Below are 17,744 nucleotides of genomic sequence, written 5' to 3'. Positions count from 1 at the left end.
TCTGTATGCTGAGCAAATAATCCGAGAAGCTGGACTATATGAAGAAGAAGGGGGCATCAGGATTGGAGGAAGACTCATTAACAACCTGGGATATGCAGATGACACAACCTTGCTTGCTGAAAGTGAAGAGGACTTGAAGCAGTTACTGGTGAAGATCAAAGACCACAGCCTTCAACATGACCTCAACATGAAGAAAACAAAAATCCTCACAACTGGACCAATAAGCAACATCGTGATAAACGGAGAAAAGACTGAAGTCGTCAAGGATTTCATTTTACTTGACTCCACAATCAACCCCCATGGAAGCAGCAGTCAGGAAATCAAAAGACACATTGCATTGAGCAAATCTCCTGCAAAAGACCTCTTTAAAGTGTTGAAAAGCAACGACGTCACCTTGAAGACTAAGGTGCGCCTGACCCAAGCCGTGGTGTTTTCAATCACCTCATATGCATGCGAAAGCTGGACATTGAATAAGGAAGACCGAAGAAGAATTGACACCTTTGAATCATGGTGTTGGCGAAGAGTATTGAATAGACCATGGACTGCCAAAAGAACGAACAAATCTGTCTTGGAAGAAGTTCAACCAGAATGCTCCTTAGAAGGTAGGATGGTGAGACTAGGTCTTACATACTTTGGACATGTTGTCAGGAGGGATCAGTCCCTGGAGAAGGAGATCATGCTTGCTAAAGTACAGGGTCAGCAAAAAAGAGGAAGACCCTCAACGAGATGGATTGACACAGTGGCTGCAACTATGGGCTCAAGCATAACAATGATTGTGAGCATGGCGCAGGACTAGGCAGTGTTTCATTCTGTGGTGCGTAGGGTCGCTATGAGTCAGAACCGACTTGACGGCACCTAACAACAACAATACTGTCTGGTTTGCTTTTTTCTTTAATATGTTTATATCTTTGCCTCCACGACTATCTTACATGCTTTTTGTGGTCCAAGACTATATCTTATATTACTGTGTTCCCCACCTGTACCTAGCATGTATAAATATATTATACATTTTCAATGAGTCATAAATGGTAGGGTTATGATAGGTGATTTTATCCCTGCCATTTATTTTTATTTTTTTAAATAATATTTTATTGAGTTTTTGGTGAAAAGTTATACAGCAGGTTAGGTTCCCGTATAACAGTTTTCACACAAATTGTTTAATGTGTCCACATTCTCTTTAATTTTGTTCGACTTGTTCCCTTTGCGGTACTCTAGTTTTCCTGCCCTTTTCTCTTCGTCTTTGCTTTTGAATAATTGTGGACCTTTTGGTCTCATACTGATGGTTTTTAAGTAAGTCACTGATCTTATGGGTAATATCCTTTATTTTGTGTGCCACTCTGCTATTTTTGCTAAAAAGGTGAACTCAGAGGATAGGCTGGGTTCTAGATTTAAAGAGTGTCTCAGGGAGTCCTCTGTTCTCTACTGTTCCACTTTGTCTGGACTTTTTTTTTTAAGAATTTGAGTTCTCCATATTTTTCTCCCATTCTATCTGGTACCAGCTATTGTGACCCCGATAGAATAGTCAGTGTTGGTAGCTGGGCACCATCTAGCTCGTCTGGTGTCAGGATAGATGAGGTCGTGGCTTATGTGGACTTATTTCTTCTCTGAGCTTTCAGTTAGCTTCTTACTGTTTTGCTCCTGGTGAGTAGAGACCTGTAGTTGTGTCTTAGATGGCCACTTGCAAGCTTTTAAGACACCAAATGCTACTCACTTCACTAGAATGCATATCATAATTTTTGTGAACCAGGTTATGCCAGTTTACTGAATTGTCCCATGAGTCTATGGTCCTAAGCCTTCAAACCCAGAAACCCAGTGTGGAAGGTGTTTGATTTTGTCTGAGGAATGTTCGTATTTGTATCTTCAATGAATATATTTGCCTGCACCCATATAATTGTATTTGCATGTATCTGTAGATGCTTCTATCTGTTCTCACCTATGTACACGCCTGTAGCTATGCATATACCAATTTGCCTGTATCCATCCATATGTGCTCAAACACTTGTGCTGTGCTCACTACATCTACATTCGGTGCCACTTTTCCCGTCACCAAAAATAACTAGTTTCTACGGTATAAAGCATGTTTTCCCCCACCCCCTACCCCCGGTAACCACCAGTGAACATTGGTCTCTCTATGTTTATCTATTATTGTCTTCTTATAAAAAAGGAACCATACAATATTTATCCATATATGCTTGACCTATTTCACTTAGCGTTATGCCCTCAAGGTCCATCCATGTTATAGTATGTTTCGAGGACTCATCATTGTTCTTTGTGGTTGCATAGTATTCCATTGTATGTATGTACCACAATTTGCTTATCCATTCATCCATTGATGGACACATTGGTTGTTTCTATTTATTTGCTGTTGTGAATAAAGCAGCAGTGAACATAGGTGTGTGCATGTGTGTTCATGTCATTATTTTTAGGTCTCTAGGGTATATACCTAGGATTGGCATTGCTGAATCATAGGGTAGTTCTATTTCTAGTTTTTTGAGAAAGCGACATACCATTTTCCATAGTGGTTGTACTATTTAACAGTCCCACTAAAAATGGATAAGGGTTCCAGTCTCCCCATATCCTCACCAAATTTGTTACGTTTCTTTTTTTTTTCATCAGTGCCATTTTAGCCAGGGTAAGATGTTATCTCATTGTAGTTTTGATTTGCATCTCTCTAATGGCTAATGATCATGAACATCTTTTCATATGTTTGTTGGCTGCTTGGATGTCCTCTTTGGTGGAAGTTCTGTTCATGTCCTTTGCCCATTTTGTGACTGAGTTGTCTTTTTGTTGTTGAGTTGTTGCAGTTTTGTATAGATTTTAGAGATTAGACCGTTATTTGATAGGTTGTTTCTGAAGATTTTTTTCCCCGTGTGTAGGTTGTCTATTTACTTCTTTAATAAAGTCTTGTCATGAGCAAAAGTATTTAATTTTTATGAGGTCCCATTTATCTGTTTTGTCTTCTTCTATTCGTGTATTTGATGTAATGTTTGTTATCCTATTTTTACAAGAGATTAGGTCCCATAGTTTTCTCCCTATGTTGTCTTCCAGGAATTTTATGGTTTTAGGTTTAATATTTAGGTCTTTGATCCATTTTGAGTTAGGTTTTGTGTATGGTGTGAGGAATGGATCCTGTTTCATTTTTCTGCAGATGGATATCCAGTTTTGCCAGCAACATTTATTAAAGAGACTGTTTCTGCCCCCACTGAATGGACTTTGACCCCTTGTCAAAAATCAGTTGTCCATAGATGGCTGGGTTTAATTCTGAGTTTTCAGTTCTGTTCCACTGGTCTATGTGACTATCATTGAACCAATACCAGGATGTTTTGATTTTAGTGTAAAATCAGTATAGTGTGTTTTAATACCAGGGCCTGTGAAGCTTCTTGCTTTGTTCTTTTTCTGCAATATTACTTTGGCTATTTGGGGTTTCTTTCCTTTCCATATGAAGTTGGTCATTAGTTTTTCCATTTCAGTAAAGACTGTTGTTGGGATTTGTATCAGGATTGCATTGTATCTGTAGATCACTTTAGTTCAGATAATATTGACCTTTTCACTATATTCAACCTTCCAATCCATGAGCATGGATGTCTTTTCATTTTTGTAGGTCACTTTTAGTCTCTTGTAGTAGTGTTTTATAATTTTCATTGTATAAGTCTTTTAGGAGCCTTGGTGGCGCAGTGATTAAGAGCTCAGCTGGTAACCAAAGGTCAGCAGTTTGAATCCACGAGCCACTCCTATAGGATCGCTAGGAATTGTAATCAAGTTTATGGCAACAAGTTTGGTTTGGGTTTTCTTTTAGTCTCTTGTAGTAGTATTTTATAATTTTCATTATGTAAGTCTTTTACGTCCCTGGTTAGGTTTATTCCTAGGTATTTTATTGGTTTGGGGGCTGTTATAAATGATATTGTTTTCTTGATTTCTTTTTCATCTTTGTTAGTGTGGAAGAACCAAGATGATTTTTGTATGTTGATCTCATACCCAGCAACATTGCTGTATTCTATTAGTTCCCGCAGCTTTCTTGTGGAATCTTTAGGGTCTTCTATGTATGGGATCGTGTCATCTGCAAATAGAGATAATTTTACTTCTTTCTGATTTGGATACCTTTTATTTCTCTTTCTTGTCTTATTGCCCTGGCTATTACTTCAGTAAAATGTTGAATAAGAGTGGTGATAATAGGCATCCTTGTCTCATTCCCATTCTCAAAGGGAAGGCTCTCAGCTTTTTTCATTGAGTATAATGTTGGCTGTTGGTTTTGCATACATGCTCTTAATTATGATGAGAAATTTCCCTTCTAGTCCTATTTTGCTGAATGTTTTTATGAGGAGAGGGTGTTGAATTTTATCAAATTTTTTTGCATTAATTGATATGATCATATGGTTCTTTTCCTTTGTTTTATTTATGTAGTGTGTTACATTGATTGATTTTCTAATGTTGAACCACTCTTTTAATCCTGGTATGAATCCCACTTGATCATGGTGTATGATTTTTTTGATATGTTGCTCAAGTCTGTTGGCTAGAATTTTGTTGAAAATGTCTGCATCTGTGTTCATAAGGGATATTGGTCTGTAATTTTCTTTTCTTACAATGTCTTTGCCTGATTTAGGTATCAGGGTTATTCTGGCTTCATAGAAAGATTCGTTAGTGTTCCTTCCACTTCTGTGTTTTTGAAGAGATTGGGTAGGATTGGTGTCAGCTCTTCTCTGAATGTAGCCATCTGGTCGTGGGCATTTTTTGTTGTTGGCAGCTTTTTGATGGCATCTTCAATCTCTTCTTTTGTAATGGGTCTGTTTAAATTTTTTACCCTCTGTGTTAGTTGAGATAGGAAGTGCGTTTGTAGGATTTGTCCATTTCATCTAGGTTTTCAAATTTATTGGAGTATAATTTTTCATAATAATCAATTATGATCTTCTTCATCTCTGTTGAATCTGTTGTAGTGTCACCAATTTCATTTCTTAATTTGGTTATTTGACTCTTTTTTTCTTTTCCTTTTGTCAGTCTAGCCAGTAGTTTGTCTATTTTATTGAACCTTTCAAAGAACCAACTTCTGGTTTTGTTAATTCTTTCCATTGTTTTTCTATTTTCAATTTTGTTTCTTTCTGCCCTGATTGTTTATTTAGTTTTCATGTATTTATTCTTTTTTCCTCATTTATCCTGTTGTTGATTTCTAGCTTCATACCGTATGGTCAGAGAAGATGCTTTGTGTAATTTCAGTCTTTAAATTTGTTGAGATTTGTTTTGTGTCCCAGCATGTGGTTCATTCTGGAAAATGATCTGTGTGCACTGTAGAAAAATGTGTATTGTTCTGATATTGGGTGGAGTGTTCTGTATATGTTCGTTGGGTCCAGTTGGCTTATGGTTTAAGTTCTCAATGTCCTTAGTGATTTTCTTTTTAGATATTCTGTCTATAATTGAAAGTGGTGTATTGAAGTCCCTTACTATTATTGTGGAGTTGTCTATTTCTCTTTTCATATTAGTCAGTATTTGTTTCATGTACTTTTGTGCATTGCTGTTAGGTGCATATATATTTATAATTATCATTATTGTCATTATCCTTTTCTTATGTGATATCCTTCTTTATCTCTTGTAATAGATTTTGATTTAAAGTCTATTTTACCTGATAACAGTATGATACCCCTGCTCTTTTTTGTTTCTGGTTGCATGGAATATTTTTCTCCATTCTTTTACTTTCAGTCTGTTTGTGTCCTTATGTCTAAGGTGTGTTTCTTGTAGACAGCAAAAGGATGGAGCATGTTTTTTTTTTTTTTTTAATCTATTCTGCCACTCTCTGCCTTTTGCATGGGGCATTTAGACCTTTCACATTTAAGGTTATTACTGAAAATGAAGTGTCTACCTCACTCATTTTGCTATTTGTTTTTTGAGTGTTTCGTATCTTTGTTTTCTTATTCTGATTTTTCTGTTTTTGTTTGTATTGTTGCTGTCTTGTGATGAACTTTTTGTTGTCTTCCTTCTTGTCTTTTAAATATTTCTTCTTGGTGATTTCTTAGGTTACCACATGTTAGTTATACAACTTACAATTACAACATAAGTTTACTTTGTGCTTATTTCTTACAAACTTGTTGTTGTACTGTTTGCAGGATTTAATTATTGAGTTTATTCCCTGAAAATATACACTTGGTCCTTATGATTGCCGGTGTTGTTACATCATTTGGAAAGCCCTCTCTCTTATTTTTTATTTATTTTTTTGTGTGTATAGATATGAGTATTTAATGCTCTTGCCTTTCTATTTGGAGTACTCCCTTGAGTAATACTTGTGAAGCTGGTCTGATAGTGGCAAATTCTCAGAGCTTGTTTGTTTGGGAATGTCTTGATTTCCCCCTCATTTTTGAATGACAGCTTTGCTGAGTAAAGAATTCTTGGTTGGTAATTGTTTTGGTTCGGTATTTCATGTATGTCACTCCATTGTCGTCTGTCCTCTATAGAGTTTCTGGGGCAAAATCTATATTGATTCTTATGAAAGACTCTTGGTATGTTATATTGCATTTTTCTCTTGCTGTTTTCAAAATTCTCTTTGTCTTTGACTGTCAAGAATTTTATTAGGATATGATGTGGAGTTGATCTTTTTATGTCTCTTCTGATGGTGGTTCATGTAGCATCCTGTATTTGCAAGCTTGGTTTTATGTTCAGGTCTGGGGAATTCTCTCTGATTATATCTTGGAAAATTATTTCTATGCCTTTATTGTTGTCATGATGCTCTGGGATTTTAATAGTTTTAATGTTAGATTTCTTAATTGAATCCCACATTTCCTTTTGGGTTTGTTTGCTTTTCTTTGTTCTTTTCCCGTGTTTCTGTTAAGACCTGGTAAGTTCAGTTATTTTGCCTTCTAGTCCACTTATTCTATCTTCTGTCTGTTCGACTCTGTTGTTGAGTGTTTCTCTTGCTTTTTCTAAGTCAGATGTTTTATTCTTTAGTTCCAGTAGTTTCTCTTTGTTTGTTTTTTTATGTTTTCAGTTTCCTTGTTAAGTCTCTCATTTTGTTCCTTCATTTGTTTCCTGATTTCTGCTAGTTTATTTTCTGTGTGCTTTCTTTAAACATACTTAGCAGCGTAGTCTGAAAATTATCAATTCTCTGCATTATTCTGACATCCATAGGATAGATTTCTTCATGTTTTGCTTTCGATTATTCCCTCTCTTGTGATTTTGTGTTTTATTATCTTTTGTTGAATTGGGCCATTTTGTTATCTTTTTTTGCTTTGTGGGAAAATATTCTGATTGCTTACCCTGGTTGCCAGGGCCTGCACTCACCAGCTGCTCCATGGAGAAGGACGTAGCAGACCACCTTCACAAAGATTCACAGCCCTGGGAACCCCATGGGGCAGCTCCCCTTCAGCCCTACAGGTTCACTATGAGTCATAATGATCCAGCAGCATCAGGCTGGGTATATTCTCCTGAAAACCGTTTTATCCTTAGTTTTTTCCCAATGCTCGTTCAGGAGTTCTGCCTGCTTGATCTCTGAAATTCAATACACATGCATGGGAGGGGAGGATTAGCTGGTCACAGATGTTGACATAAGCAGTGGGGTGTGCACTGACAATGGTGGGGGGCTCTCTGTAGCTTTCTCTCACTGGCACCCCTGCACGGGCACTCCCACAGTGTCCTGCTATGAGCCATTTCCTGTGAAGCCTGTCGGTCTGAAGTATTCCCCACGCCCTGCTGCCCTTGAAGTTCCTCCCAGTCCCAGTGTCCATCCGGTCTCGGGCCTTAGCAACATTCAACAGCACGTTCATGCAGTGCCATGGCTCCCTTCGCCCCCTCCCAATTGCACAGCCCACATACTCCCATGGCCAATTTACGTCGCCTTAAAAAAAAAATGAAGCTAGAGCACCTTTAGATTAGCTCTTTTTCTCAGTTCCCTGTTTAGGGTGTTAGCCAGCCCTGTCCCAGAATGGCTGCAATGAGCAAGTGCTCCTAATGTTAGCAGGTAGGGTCTCCTGGCTTCTGTGCCAACCCTGTTCCTCCTTTCCACCACTTCTGGACTCACCCCCTACTCTCTAATACCTCAGCTGCTGTCTGGAGTTCTGAGATCTCAGTCTGCGCTTGTTTTTAGTCATTGTTCAGTGAGTTAGTTGCTGGGGGAGTAAATGTGAGCATCCACTCACTTTGCCGTCTTGCTCCACCTCTGTGTCTTCAGTAATTTTTAAGTGCAAAAATTACATTCATTGGAACTAGGTTAGAAGTAGATCACCTTTCTTCTGAGATTCTGCTGTATTTATCTCTGCCATTTAAAAGTGGATATCTTTGAGTATGTTTCAAACACAGGGTTATAGAAATTAATATTTTAAAGAGACTTCTTTGGATTGTTTTAAGGAAAATATTTTCACGGCTGTTATGGTTCTGTTAAATTGTTCATTTAGGCTAGGAATTCAGGAGACTATGGATTATTCAAATTGTCTTACCTTTTTTAAGACAAGTAATAATAGATTATAGAATAGGTCCTACCGTATACTGGTTTCATATGGATTAGAAGATTTTTGTGGTAGTTTCAGTTTGTTTAGCTTGATAGCATAATGGATGCTTTTAAGATAAATAGTTTGAGAATAGTTGGGAAATCATGGTTATATTTGCAAGAAGAGTTGTTAGGATTTTCCCATTTTCTTTTTTCCTGTGATTTTCCTAATCATTTCCCTATTGAAATCTTCAGGCTTAAACCTGTGCTTTTACCTTCTAATGGTTTTATCCTACCTTTACCCACTATTTGAATTCTGTTTCCTGGTTTATAAATTGGGTAAACATATTGTCATTTGTATTTCTCCAGCCTAATTTATTTCTAAATCTTTTCAAATATCCCCATATACTTAGAGAAAATCATCAACATTCATCATCTGTCTCCTCCTTCTGCTTGGTCTGAGAGTGACTTTTAGATAGGTTCTGTCTTTTGAATCAGCCGTGGTTAGCCTTCTTTCCTCTATTCACTCAAATGTTTATTGAGGCCAGTCATTTAGTTATACAAGTGATACGTGCTATAAAGGAGAAGAATTGGTTGCTAGGAGAGTATATAATGGAAAGAGCCTGACCTATTTGGGTATCAGAGAAAGCTTCTTCCTTGAGGAAGTTATCTTTGAGTTGAGATTTGATGAGTATACAAGAATTAAATAGGGAGAGAGTTTATGTTGGGCTGTGGAGATAGGATGCATGACATGAGATGGGGAAAAAAATGAATTCTGGGACTGGGAGAAGGACATGTGGGGGGCTGGGGTTTAGAGAGTACAGTGATTTCCTCACATAGTGTAGGCATGGTGAGCTGTTACACTGAGAAAAATATTACTTGTCAGGGGGGTGGATAACTGAAAAAAGGATAAGCCAATTTCTTCCCCATACCTAAGGAAGAAATGGTAGGGGAATATAAGAAGGATGGGCAAAGGAAGACAAATAACATAAAACATGTGGTGAGCCCCTCCTTTGTTCCAGGCAGAGCATTGGAAGCTTTAAATGCCTTAGTTCACAGCATACCTATAAAGCAGGTAATGATATCCCCATTTTACAGATGATGAAAACTGAGGCTGTACTGTTCAGTAACATAGCATTGATAAGTGTTGACTCCAAAGATTTGACAGCTAAATCATTAAAAAAAATGTGCTTATATGCACATACATATATGAGATTTTATATACTATTTCAAGAGGCCATAGACAGCCAAAAGCCTATTTTTGGACTCCTACTGTGGCATTACTTTGTTCCCTTGAAAATAGTTTGTGGGCATTATTAGTGCCAATTCAAAATCAGTTTTATGATGTTAGTCACACTTTTTTTTTTTAAAACCCAAATCCTTTATAAGCAACAATGGGCCTTAGCATACTAAAAGTGTCAATTATTTTTTCTCTTAAGCTTCTTTAAAATTTTTAATATTCCTCGATAACCATGTTAGCTTTTATGGTGAAAAAAAAAAGGAAAGCAAAAGCTGTTACTGTTTGTTTTAATATTGGGAGAGCGGGATCCCTACATAGTGGGTCTAAGTAGAGTTTTGCATATCACCTAAAATAAACTGAAAGGCTACCTGGCCACCCAGACTAAAATGTTATCCAAGTTAGAGATATTATTATGTCTGTGAAAATAGAAAAATTTTAAGCATGAAAAGAAAAATAGCATGCCTGGGGCTCTGAAAGCAGTTGGAAGAAGTCTCCAAATATTTAACAATGATAGCTTCTTTGGAATATGAAAATAACAACCTAAGGGAAATACTTTGCAGGGAATGATAACCACTTGGATATTCTTATTTATTTTGTGGTTTTAAAAACAAATCTCTGTATTTATTTTACATATATATGTTAAACAAGTATTTATAGAAATATATGTAAATAGACGTAGCTGTTAGAACTGAATTTGTGTCCTGTGCAGTTAAATCCAAACTTGATAAGGGAGTATCTATTTCCAGTTATGTGATGCATGCTATCAATGACTTAAAAATAAACATATGACTTAGTTTTTGTCGTTGATTAGTAAATGCTAATACATTGAAGGACTTAGTTCAAACAAACTATTAGAACTGACTGTAGATTTGTAGTCACTGCGGTAATCTCTCTACTTTGTTAGTTTTTCTTTCCTACATTCTGATCTGCTGGGATGGTTTTTGTCACTTTTACACTTATGTGGATTAATTTTTTTCTTTTTGCTTGGGTAATCCTTGAGGACTTTAGATTATTCTTTCAAATAAACTATATTTGGTGAGTAGAAAGAGGCCTTAGATGTAGTTAATATTTAAAAACCAAGTTTGATTTGTTATTACATTATATTATTTAACCTTGTAACGTGAAGTCATATAATATTAACTTTAAGTAGATTGTAATAAATTAAAGATGCGTATTGTAATTTGTGGAACAACCACTAAAAAAAAAACGTAGAGAGGTATAGCTAAAAAAAAAACAGAAGAATCAAAGGGGAATACTAAAAAAATTTCAGTTAACAAAATAAGGTAGGAAAGGAACAAAAACAGATATGGGAAATAGAAAACAGCAAAATAGGAGACTTAATTTTAACCATATCAAAAATTACATTAACTGTAAATGGACTAAACGTTTAATTAAAATGCGGAGATTGCCAGGATAAATTTTTTCTTTAAAATGAAGCTACAACTATATATTATCTATAACGAAAAAAAAAGTGCCATCAAGTCAGTTCTTATTCATGGAGACCCCATGTGTGTCAGAGAAGAACTGTGCACCATAGGGATTTCAATAGTAGATTGCCAGGCCTTTCTTCCAAAGTGCCTCTGGATGGACTCTAACTTCCAACCTTTTGGTAAGGAACCAAATGTGTTCATCATTTGCACTACCCAGGAATTCCTGTCTACAAGAAAAACACTTCAAGTATAAAGACACAAATAGGTAAAAAGTAAAAGGATGAAAAAAAAAAAAAAAGACATACCACACAAATGCTAATCATAAGAAAACAAGTAGCTATATTAATAATGACAAAATATGCTTCAAAACAAGTATATTACTAGAGATGAAGGACATTTTGTAACGATAAAACGGTCAGTACAAAAATTATAAATGTGCGTGTACCTTATAACAGAGCTTCAAAACACATCAAGCAAATTAAAGGATGGAATAGATAATTCCGCAATCACAGGTGGAGATTTTAATGGCCATCTCTCAGTAACTGATAGAATTAGACAAAATTCGGTAAGGCTCTAGAATAATGCTAGTCAATAGAAATAGAATGCAAGCCACATATGTAAATTCAAATTTTCTAGCAGCCACATTAAAAAGAGTAAAAGAAAATAGATGAATTTAATTTTTTCTGGTTTTTAGGTAACTGTGTGTGTGAAATATATATAACAAAAAATTTGCCATTTTAACCATTTCTAGGTTGTACAATTCAGTGCCATTAATTTCATCCACCATGTTGGGCAACCATCACCACTATCTGTTTTCAGATGTTTTTCTTGAGTCAGAATTGACTCATTAGCAACAGTTTTGGTTTGAGGCTTTTTTGGCTTTTTTTTGAAGCGGTGAATTTAATTTTAATAATGTATTTCATTTAATCCCTCATATCCAAAAATATTATCATTTCAACTTGTAATTAATGTTAGAAACGGTAAGATATTTTACATTTTTTGTGTGTGTACTAAGTCTTTAAAATCCAGTATGTGTTTTACACTTAACTCAAAAAAACAAACCCACTGCTGTCGCGTAAGCACCTCTCCATTTGGACACGCCACATTTTAGGTTCTCAGTAGCCACATGTGGCTAGTGGCTACTACATTGAACAGCAGAGATCTAGAAAATCTGAGTGATGCTGCTAACCACCTTCCAGTGATTGGCATTTATAGAACACTGTACTCGACAACTGGAGAACACACATTCTTTCAACTGCACATGGAACTTTAACCAAGGCAAACTGTATGCAAGGCCATAAATCAGTCTCAGATCAAAAGAATTGAAATATCACAGTACGTTTTGTGACCACATCAGAATTAAATTAGAAATCAATAACAATAAGTTAACTAGAAAGCAGATATTTGTGGAGATTAAACAATATACATCTAAAGTTATGGATCAAAGAAGGGATCATATGGAAAATTATAAATTTCAAACTAAATGACAATGAAAATATACATTATCAAAATTTACAGGATGTAGCTAAAGCGATGCTTAGAGGGAAATTTATAATTTTATGTGGTTATATTAAGGAGCCCTGGTGGCGCGGTGGTTAAGAGCTAAGCTGCTAACTGAAAGGTCAGTGGTTTGAATCCACCATCAGCTCCGCAGGAGAAAGATGTGGCAGTCTGCTTCCATAAAGATTTAACACCTTGGAAACCCTATGGGGCAGTTCTGCTCTGCCCTGTAGGGTCGCTATGAGTCAGAATCAACTCAGTGACAATGGGTTTGGTTTTTATGGTTATGTTAAAAAGGAATAAAGCATTAAAATTGATAATGTAAGTTTCCACCTTAAACTTAAAAAGAGGAGCAAACTAAACCCAAAGTAAAGTAACAGGAAGAAAATAAGGATAAGGGTAGAAAAGATCCCTGGGTGGTACAAAGGGTTTGCTCTCAACTACTAATCAAAAGGTTGGTGGTTCGAACCTACCCAGGAGTGCCTCAAAAGAAAGGCCTGGCAATCTGCTTCCATAAAGATTACAGCCAAGAAAACCCTATGGAGCTCAGTTCTACTCTGTAACACATGGGGTCGCCATGACTTAGAATAGACTTGACAGCAATGAATTTAAAGGTAGGAAACTGACAGAAAATTAACATTGCAATGCAATACACCTTTCTTTTGATAACTTTACTAAGTAACTTGTTAGCCTGTGATAACTAGCAATAAAACTAGTGAGAAAAAATTGTATTTTAAAAATTATAAGGAACCAATTTATAGGCGAGAGCAAGATTAAATTAAGCTTAGTAATTAAAATGATTTTTTAAATGGAAGCTTCAATTTCCTTGAACTCACATTCACTTAGTTTTCTGATGTGCCTGTTTTGGAAAAATAATTTAACCCGGGGATACATATCTATAGACATGTTTTAAAAACCCACGAGAACATTTTAAAGTTGAGAATTTGAACTTAGTTTTAAAATGATAAGTAGCTGTGCGTATCCCATTGTGAAGACTTGTATCCAGGTATTTACTTTCAGGACAGTGGCATTGCAGATGAATCTGCAACGATGATCGGCTCTCAGGAATTTGCATAATCTCATTGAACTGAAAAAAATGAACATTTAAATAAACATTGACTTTTTTTTCTCATAGGTTTAGTGACAAGAAGGAAAGGTTAAGCCGACTTAAGAGCAAGCAAGAAGAATTTCAAAAAGAGTGAGTTTTCTGTTCTGCTTCTCAATCTGTGGAGGTTATCTATTCACCATTTGGTTTAATTCAGTGCTGTGGCATGCAGATAAATGGATTGCTAATTTATTGAGTTTAGAGTAAAATCTCTTAAAGTGTGGATGAGCTGGGAAGAGCAGTGCATCTGGGAGAAGTAGAACAGGAGAGACTATTAAGTTTCCAGAAAATATTGGGATCATATGTCGTGCTTGGTACACAGTAGACACTCAGTGAGTGCTTGGATGGATAAATCAAACCCATTGCCCTGATAATTGATGTGTGGCAAATTGGTCCAGGAGAGTGGGTGTGATTAGACTTAAATTAGTGGTGGTGGTTCCCTTAGGACATAACTGTTTCCATTTCCCTTTCTTCTTTCTCTTGTATCAGTGTTTTGCAAAGTGTGGTCTGCAGATCATCTATGTCAGAATTAATTAACTAGAATAATAATGGGGTCATTTAGGGTCACCATGAGTCAGAATGGACTCAACAGCAGCTAACAACAACAGTGGTTAAAAATGCAGACTCTGGGAATCCTATCCTCCGATAGTCTGATTCAGTAGGTTTGGAGTGAGGCCTGGGAATCTCAGTTTTTAAAAACAAGCACCCCTCTGAGATAATCTTTAAACCTCAAACCAAAAATATCCCCTGAAGTCTTCTTAAAACCAAACAATAGTTTAACTTAATTAGTAAAGAATGTTTGCCTTGAGCATTGTGCTCTTTTAAGAACTATCTATGTGGGATCAAATTGATAACAGCAACTTAAAAGACAGGAACTTAGGGGGCGGTGAGTTTATGTTAATGGGGGAGGAATGATTGGGAAATGGAGGATGAGAATGGTTGCACAACTTGAAGAATGTATTTAGTGTCACTGAATTGTACATGTAGGAATTGTTGAATTGGTGTATATTCTGCTGTGTATATTCTCGACCACAAAAATCAGATAATTAATTTAAAAAAAATTAAAAAGCACCCTGATGAACCTCTCACCCCTTAGGTTGGAGAATTGCTGTCCTATAGAACCTTCTGCCCCCGTCATGCAGCACTGTTCTCCAGACACACCCAGGTGTTTGTCTTTGTTCACAGTGTTCTCTCCACCTCAGCCCTTTTCCTCTTCTCTGCAAATCCTGCCCATCTCTCGAGGCTCCTTAGTGGTTGTCTCCAGTGAAGTGCTCCCACACCACGCCACCATGGAGATTTCACCCTCTCTGCTGTCTATGCTAATGTATGTGCCAGGGGTCCCCCAAAGTGTGAGCTTTGCCAGAGAGTCTGCAGTGGACAGATAAACACGTTATCAGCAGATAAAACATTCTGCATTAGAGAAATCCGCTTGAATTTATTTAACTCTGCAATGTCTCTACTGCTTGATCACAGAAACTTTATTTTTTCCCATAAACACTTCATTCCATACAACAAATTTTCATATATGCTGATTTATGCTATTTGTTTGGCAACTAATCATAGAATTTTGGATCATGAGTCATCTTGTGACTATCATTATCATCATTATTCATTACAACTAATGGAAATGATTGATTATGAATGAGGACAAAAGCTATGGCTGTTGTGGAAGTTTATTGTGGACATTTGTAGAAAGGCACCAGACAGTGTTAGAAGTGCGAAAGGAAGGAGGTTAAAAAAAAAAAACCGCACAGAACAGAGAATTGGGAAAGTGTTCTAAATACTAATTCTCACCTTGGTATTTCTAGCACTTTCTACGAATTCATTACAAAATGACTTTTTGATGACTTTCAAGAGCTTATTTTCTTGTCTCTTTTTACAGCGTATTAAAGGCTATGGAAGGAAAATGGATAACAGATCAGTTGGTAAGTTGTAAAAAATATTTAAATTAATATTCTTTATATTGGAGACGCTACCACTTGTCTGTCAGTTTGTTGTACTGTGGTGGCTTGCATGTTGCTGTGATACTGGAAGCATCAGCCTGCAATGTGCAGATGACACAACTTTGTTTGCTGAGAGTGAAGAAGACTTGAAGCACTTACTGATGAAGATTAAAGGCTACAGCCTTCAGTATGGATTCCACCTCAACATAAAGAAAATGAAAATCATTACAACTGGAACTATAAACAACATTATGATAAATGAAGAAAATACTGAAGTTGTCAAGGATTTGATTTTACTTGGATCCACAGTCAATGCCCATGGAAGCAGCAGTCAAGAAACCAAAAATGTATTGCATTGGGCCAATCTGCTACAAAAAACCTCTTTAAAGTGTTAAAAAGCAAAGATGTCACTTTGAGGACTAAAGTGCGCCTGACCCCAAGTCATAGTATTTTCATTCACCTCGTATGCATGTGAAAGCTGGACAGTGAATAAAGATGACCAAACAAAAATTGATGCCTTTGAATTATGGTGTTGGAGAAGAATATACCATGGACTGCCAGAAGAAGAAACAAATCTGTCTTGGAAGATGTACAGCCAGAATGTTCCTTAGAAGCGAGGATGGTGAGACTTCATGTCACATACTTTGGAGATGTTATCAGGAAGGACCAGTCCCTGGAGAGGGACATCATGCTTGGTAAAGTAGAGGGTCAGCAAAAAAAGAGGAAGACCCTCAACGAGATGGCTTGACACAGTGGCTGCAACGGTAGGCTCAAGTGTAATAACGATAGTGAGCATGGCGCAGGACTGGGCAATGTTTCATTCTGTTGTACATAGGGTCAGAACCGATTTGAGGGTACCTAACAACAACATATTTGCAGCTGCATGCTTTTAAGTTGGTAGAGTGTAAATCATTTTGAATTTAAACTTATTTTTTATTAATTTTGGCACTTCTCTGAGTATTTGTAGTGTAAGCTGCTCGAATATTTCGTCTGTTTTGCCTGTACCAAAACTAGAGTATAGGCAATTAATTATGGAACCATCATAAACGGTAATTATAATGTCTGGTATCAACATAGAATTATTAGACCAATGGGCTGTTCTTTTTTAAAAAAAAATGTTAAATCTTTCCTTTCACCATAAATACACACTCCAAATGGATTAATGATTAAACGTGAATAGCAAACTCGTAAAACTCTTTAAGGAAAATACAGGAGAGCATGTATGTAATCTTGGGGTAGGGAGGACCTTAATAAGCCATAAAGGAAAATATTTTGGCAGGTTTGACCACATGAAGGTTAAAAGGTTTTGTGTGTTAAACACCTTAAACAAAATTAATAACTAAACTGGGAAAAAATGAGTGCAGCATATGAAAATAGGGAGTTAGACTGACAACAGGCCCTTTCCTTCTGTGTTGGTGGGTGTATACATTGCCACATCTGTTTTGTGGGCAGTTTGGTTTATTTCTCAAAAAACAAAAGGTGCACATGTAGTATATCCAATTTTCCTTCTATGGAAATGCACATACATGCAGAGATTTACAGTAAGCTAATTACAGCTAAATGTTCATCAATGAAGAAGAGACAAGTAAGTTATGATACTGTGTAGCTGTTAAAAAGAATGTGGCCAATCTACATGTATTGCTACGGAGAAATGTCCGTAGCAATATGTATTTTCAATGAAAAAAAGTAAACAAAAAGTAGACTAGTATAATTCCATTTCTGTCAGTGTGTCTTTTAAATATAAACATCCCCTACAAAATCTGGAAGGATACACATCAAACAGTTAGAATTACCCCTAAGGGAATGGGAAGGAGTCAGGCTGAAAATCACTTTGTCTTCTTTTGCTTCTCTGATGTTTAATTTTTTTCCACAACAAGAAGGATTACTTACTTTTTTTTTTTTCTTTTTCTGTTGTACTTCAGGTGAAGGCTTACAGAACAAATAGTTTCTCATGGAACAGAAGTACAGATGCTATTTTATGACATTGGTTAACAACCCCACAACATATCAACCCTCTAACTTCTCAACGTCATTTTTTTTTTTGGTGAAAATACACATAGCCAAAGATACACCATTTCAAAAATTTCTACATGCACAGTTCAGTGACATTGACTACGCTCTTCCA

The 17,744-nt window shown here is 36.4% G+C and overlaps 1 protein-coding gene across 1 annotated transcript in view; it reads left to right on the top strand.

The window, feature by feature from the left end:
• Positions 1-17,744, top strand: part of ATG14 (autophagy related 14) — a 62,413-nt gene that overhangs the window by 16,087 nt on the left and 28,582 nt on the right. Inside the window, exons 2-3 of the mRNA XM_004370888.2 lie at positions 13,707-13,769; positions 15,559-15,601. Coding sequence (XP_004370945.1) covers positions 13,707-13,769; positions 15,559-15,601 — 106 coding nt within the window. The remainder of the gene's footprint in view (positions 1-13,706; positions 13,770-15,558; positions 15,602-17,744) is intronic.

The sequence above is a fragment of the Trichechus manatus genome, unplaced genomic scaffold (genome assembly GCF_000243295.1).
Source record: "Trichechus manatus latirostris isolate Lorelei unplaced genomic scaffold, TriManLat1.0 scaffold00010, whole genome shotgun sequence".
In the NCBI taxonomy this organism is placed as follows: Eukaryota; Metazoa; Chordata; class Mammalia; order Sirenia; family Trichechidae; genus Trichechus; species Trichechus manatus.
The sequence above is the reverse complement of the archived record's forward strand: the minus strand, read 5'-3'. Positions and strand labels throughout refer to the sequence as shown.